General features: G+C 30.1%; 1 protein-coding gene across 2 annotated transcripts; it reads left to right on the top strand.

Annotated features, from left to right (window-relative positions):
* The first annotated feature begins 954 nt into the window (after positions 1–954).
* LOC133798710 (E3 ubiquitin-protein ligase DIS1-like) lies at positions 955–5,096 on the top strand. 2 transcript variants are annotated; one of them, XM_062237156.1, is made up of 4 exons: positions 955–1,113; positions 2,973–3,213; positions 3,585–3,971; positions 4,636–5,096. In XM_062237156.1, exons 2-4 carry the CDS (start codon positions 3,004–3,006, stop codon positions 4,954–4,956), a joined length of 918 nt encoding a protein of 305 aa, XP_062093140.1. In that variant the 5' UTR covers positions 955–1,113; positions 2,973–3,003; the 3' UTR covers positions 4,957–5,096. The 2 variants fall into 2 exon arrangements, with proteins under 2 accessions (XP_062093140.1, XP_062093139.1); XM_062237155.1 differs by having other exon boundaries at positions 2,966–3,213.
* The last annotated feature ends 948 nt before the right edge of the window (positions 5,097–6,044 follow it).

The following is a 6,044-nucleotide window of genomic DNA, read 5'->3' as shown; positions in this document are numbered from 1 at the left end:
ATTTTTTATAAACTTTTGTATATATATAAGTATACTATTATATTTAATTATTTTGTTTCTTAAAATGAATAAAATCTTCTTAAAAAATATAATATTTAAATGATATAGAGAAAATAATAAAGAAGCTGATGTATGGTATAATGTAAAAGTTTGACGTAAATTATAAAAAAATATGTTTGGCTGGTGTATTTTGTAATACACTTTCTCTATAATATTTAGCTAAAACTTACAAAAATATCTTCCATCAACCTTTTTATACATATATTTATATTAGCTATGCACGAGCTTTAATTAATCTATATCTACATTTATATATCTTTTATATAATATTTTAATATTATTATTTTTCTTTACAAATTTTTTTTCTTTTATTTAGTTAATATATTTATTTATTTTTATTTTTTAATTATTTTATTTTATTTTAATTAATAAAATATATTTAAAAATATAATATTTAAATAATATATAACATCTATTATTAATGGAGCTCTAAATAGTTTTGAGCTATATTTTGGTTGGGTAATTATTACACGGTAGGGCTACTAAACAGTGTAAAGTTAATTTTACTCAATTGTTTTATTTAAATAAAGCAGTTTTCCCCTTATTTTATTACAGTTAATAAAAATTAGTTATCTTTTTATATATATAAAAATAATAATAAATAAAAGTTTGCCCAAAATTCGAACATTATGGTGTCGTCTCAAGGACAACAAACCGCGGAAACTGTGGCTTCCGGTGGCCTTATTTTATTTTCTTAATATATTTCTAAAAGTAATTTGGAAACTGAGAAAAACAAAGAGAGATTTTTTTTAATAATAATAAATAATTTCAGACAGATAGAGGGAAGTGGGGAGTGGGGCCCACTTATTTGAACAAATTTTCTGTCCTTTTTGTATTTTCTCGAGAAATTTCTCTCTCCTCAGTCAGAGTCCTATATGATATCCTACGCTCCTCCTCCTCCTACTCAACTCAACGGCTTTAATTTGAAAATCTCCTCCTTTTCCCATTTATTTATTCCTCTCAACCATTCGTATTCACTTCATTTCTACATTACTCTTCTTCTTCGTTTCGTTTGGTGGAGTGTTTTTTATTATTCATCCATGTCGTGTTAAGGTACTCATTCTCTCATTCTGTTACCATCAAATCTCATTTTCAAGATCCAGTTCTGCATAAATGGCTTTGAATTCCAATGCGAGTGTTTTAGGGTTTGTCTTAAGCAGTATCTCATGAATAAGGTTATTGGATATAATTTGTGGTGGGTTTCTCTCTCTCTAATGGGATCAACTATTTTGATTCTGAAGATTTCTATATGTATTTATACATTAGTTCATTCTAAGAAAGGAATACATAAAATATATGGTAAGTTATGGACTTGCATTCACGTTGACTCGTCTACAAGTCAACAAATTTGGATTTTAAGTTGAATGGGTTATTGTTTAGAATGATATCTGGTCGAAGTGTGACTGTGGTTCGAGTGTAATTTTGAGCAGAGTATTGAAGTGAAATTTGTAACTTGGGCAGGTTTTTTTATTTTGAGAAGAATATCCAAAAAGTATATTTTGTGTTTGTCATGGTATTTGTTTTGTAAGAAAATCTTTTTCTCACTTTGAATAATGATTTGAAGTTTGATTGAGAATATTTGGAGTATGATTTGGGAATTTGAAATTTTTGGTAGGGTCATCTGAATTATAACTTCTTGGTTTTTTCTTTAATGGAAAGGAGGCTCCAGTCAAAAAGAGATAAAGAAAAATAAAAGCTTTGTTGTTTGTCTTGTCATAATTCTTTTTTAAGGTTATTCGAACTTATTATGATGGATGTTTGTGTAGAGAAGTATAAATTAGCAAAATAATTTTATCAAACAAGGGACCTTCTTAGTCTCTCTGAGTAAAATATGATCGTCTCGCTCGACCATAAAGGTCGTTTATAGTCTCTCAGTGTAAGATTATGAGCGACCTTGAAAGTCATTTTGTAAATATAAATAAAAAAATTTATTAAAGTTGTTTTTAAAAACACTAGTTTTATATTCAAATAATTTTGTAACTTACGTTTTTCTTTTGTGTATATTTGTTTGGTCGTGTGTCTCATGCGACTATCTCTAATCTTCTAACTGTTTTTTTTGGTCACATTGTTTTTTTCGATTAATCAATACAATCTGATATCATTTCAATACGTCAAAGTGGAGGCCAACTCCAACCCTAAAATGCATTTTGTTGTTGAACCTCCATGTAATTTTAGTACTATATTTTTTTTTTCTATTACTACCACAATACTAAAATTTACACTAAAAGATATATTCTATATTATTTTATTATTTTATCTCATATGAAATAATATACATATATATTTATTATTAAATATTAATATGAATAACAAAAAAGTAAAGAATTTTTTTTTGCCGTTATTACATAACTCCTCCATGTTTGGTGGAGAACTATAGCTTGACAGTATAACAGTGGAGAAATGCAGATAAGTTGGATTTGCTTTTGTTGCCTTTTCAGCACTACATTTATATATGCTGTTTTGGTTGGAGCTGCCTTATTCTTCTTTTCACCTCTTCTCTTGCTTGTTTTATTTATATATTATTTGCAACTTTGGTCTCCTTCCACCTAATTAAAAGTTATGTTTTCTACATAAACTTAAGTTCTTTTATCCCACATTGCCATTTACCCCTAATCAAATGTGGGATCTCCCAACTTTTTTTTAAAAAAGTGTGATCTCCCAATGAAAGGACAGAAAAGTATAAAGTGGTCATGTACTTGTAACATATGCTATGTGCCATCAAATGAAGTTCATATTAATCTGCTTTGCCATATTGTGCATCTTTTTCTTGCTTTATTTATGTATTGAAACAGATACACTGCACATTTCTTGATCTATTTGTCTTTGTGCAAAAGTACTCCGAGTTTTGAATTTTGGTATTAGTTGTATTTTACAATGAAGCTTATGTTTATTATATTATAATTAGTTTACAGTGAAAAGATTGAGGCAGCTCCCCTTTGCATCATGGCATCTGTGAATCCATTTTTTGAAGACATGCGAACAAAATCTGAGGTTATTGACCCCCCTCAAAGTGATGATATGCTGGATGTTGGTGAAATTCTGAATGATTCTCCTCAAAATATAGTGAAACCTAATGTAGCAGTTACAAGCAGTGTCCGTGATCTTCTGGAGTGCCCTGTTTGCTTGAATGCCATGTACCCTCCTATTCATCAGGTCTGGTTTTATAGAAGATCCTAGATCATGTTAAGCAAATTTTTTGAATTTATGAAGTTCTTTATCCTATCCATCCTGTCAGTCATGAAGTTATTTGAATGGGTTATTTGCATGTGTCCATGCTGTTTGCATGTATGAGCATGTATGAAATCATATTAAATATAATTATTACTTGTGATTCGTTGTTAGATACTATTTCTACTCGTTATGTAATTATTTTTTTTTAATTATGCTTGTGGGAACTTTGCGTTTGGCAGATTTATATATTTTTCCGGAGTTCTATTCCTTGTATATAATTTTAATCATATTAACTAATGCTTGTAGGAAACTTCCTTGCAAGTTTTGCTCATGGTTGTTTTTCGGTGGTGCAGTGTTCAAATGGTCACACATTATGTTCTGGTTGCAAGCCAAGGGTTCATAACCGGTGCCCCACCTGCAGGCATGAACTTGGGAACATTAGATGTCTTGCTTTAGAGAAAGTTGCTGCATCTCTTGAGCTTCCATGTAAATATCAGAATTATGGTTGCATCGGTATATACCCTTATTACAGCAAGCTGAAGCATGAGTCTCAATGCATCTATAGACCGTACAACTGTCCATATGCTGGATCAGAATGCACTATCGTTGGTGATATCCCTTCTCTTGTTGCCCACTTAAAAGATGATCACAAAGTTGATATGCATAATGGTTGCACTTTTAATCATCGCTATGTCAAATCAAATCCGCAGGAGGTTGAAAATGCCACCTGGATGTTAACGGTATTTCTCTTCTTTCCATTCTCATCTTGATTACACTTGTGAAATTGGCCCTACACCTTCTTATTACAATTTGAGGGGAAAGACTACTAAGACTAGAATTGGGATTCTATCTTAAAACCAGTTTAGGGTTGAAAGTGAAAGTATAGACATTATGAACGACCTTAGATACAAAAAGACCGAACATGAATATTTGGTAGAATACTACAAGGCCGACTCAGCAAATTTGTGTGAATATAACACATCACAAGGCTGATCGGAAAATTTGTGAGTATATACGCCATTCGAAATAGATCATAGGATCTAACACGAATCAACATACATTGGAAATATCTCAAATCGAGGTGAAGAGTGGGGAGCGTCTCGAACTTGTTCTTGATACTATATTACAATTTAAATGGGAAAAAACTACTAGGATTAGGATTGGGGGCCCTTTGAGAAAAGCTAAGAAAGGAAACTCGATAATTTTTCTTTTTCTGTGAACTTTCCAGCTGTTTTTTTCCTAATGATGTAATTAATCATGTTTAATGAAATTACACAAGTGACATGTCATAGTTTTGGAAGCTAAAATATTGTGCTGCCTTTATGAAGGTAAAGTTATGTTCTTGAGTCGATTGAGGCATAAAACAAATGTTAAGCTTCTTTTTTTTTTTCTTTCTGCTTTCAGGTCTTCAGCTGTTTTGGGCAGTATTTCTGTCTGCATTTTGAAGCTTTCCAGCTCGGCACGGCTCCCGTCTACATAGCGTTCCTGCGATTTATGGGTGATGATGTCGAGGCGAAGAGTTATAACTACAGTCTTGAAGTGGGTGGACATGGGAGGAAGATGGTATGGCAGGGGATTCCGAGAAGCATTAGGGACAGCCACCGAAAAGTTCGTGACAGTTTTGATGGTCTGATTATCCAACGAAATATGGCTCTCTCTTTTTCTGGGGGAGACCGGAAGGAGTTGAAGCTTAGGGTGACTGGTCGAATTTGGAAAGAACAGTAACCGAAATTTCTCATTTTCTGCTTAGTTAGTTAGTAGGTTAGAAAGACGTCTTCTGGTCATGTGTTTTTGGAATTAAGAAGCAAACTCTCTTTGCTTGTCCATCTATTATGAAATATGCATGAGTGAGAATGCATTCCTTTTTCCTCCTATATTATATATAAATATATATTATATATATTTATATATTAAATGTAGATGTTAAATTAATTGTTTTCTCCTGTACGTGTTTCAGCATTGAGTAATTGGTTTTAAATATTAGCAATTACTATGAGTTTTTGGAACTATTAACAAGTTTAATGCGACTAAAATGAGATTGAAGCATATTCAGTTAAGCCAACATTCAAATTAGAATCAAAATTGGCTTCCGAAATACGAATATTGCTGGTTATTGTACGAGTCCAGCTTTATTTTCTAATTCATCAACAATGCATTAAAGTGTGCAATTGGAAATAATAAGTGTTGTTACCAGATTAGATGTTTGTTTAATAGTGTGATTTGATGTAATTGAAGGGTATCAAGTATTCTCTAATTCTCATGTACTCTTGAGAATTGGTGTAATTAGAGCATCTCCAACCCATTACCCTATTATGGTGTTGCACCAACACTAAAACTAAAGAATCTTAACACTATTTTTTTTTTCCATTCTAATCGCAACACCAAAAATTACACAAAAAAAAATATTATTTATTATTATATTATTTTTTAATAAAATAGAATATTCTTTTTATTATTTTATTATTTTATCGTTTATTTATTTAATTAATCAATTAAGTAAAAATGCCATTATTAATTACATGAAACTTATTTCATAAATATTAAAATTTAAAAATTATAATAACACATTACATTTTCCTATTTAAATATTACACTACTAAAATAAAATATATTCAATTAACCCTAAAACATAACACACCCTTGAAATATTAATTAAATTAAAATAAATTATATAAAAAATTAATTATGAAATATTTGAAATTTTATTTAAAAAATTAAATTATATGTGTAATTATAATTTAAAAAACCCAACATAAAATATAAACCCAAATAATACTCATATGTTTATATATATAAATATATATATATATATA

Source organism: Humulus lupulus, chromosome 8, assembly GCF_963169125.1.
Source record: "Humulus lupulus chromosome 8, drHumLupu1.1, whole genome shotgun sequence".
In the NCBI taxonomy this organism is placed as follows: domain Eukaryota; kingdom Viridiplantae; phylum Streptophyta; class Magnoliopsida; order Rosales; family Cannabaceae; genus Humulus; species Humulus lupulus.
Note: the sequence above shows the minus strand (reverse complement) of the source record. Positions and strands in the feature narration are given on the sequence as shown.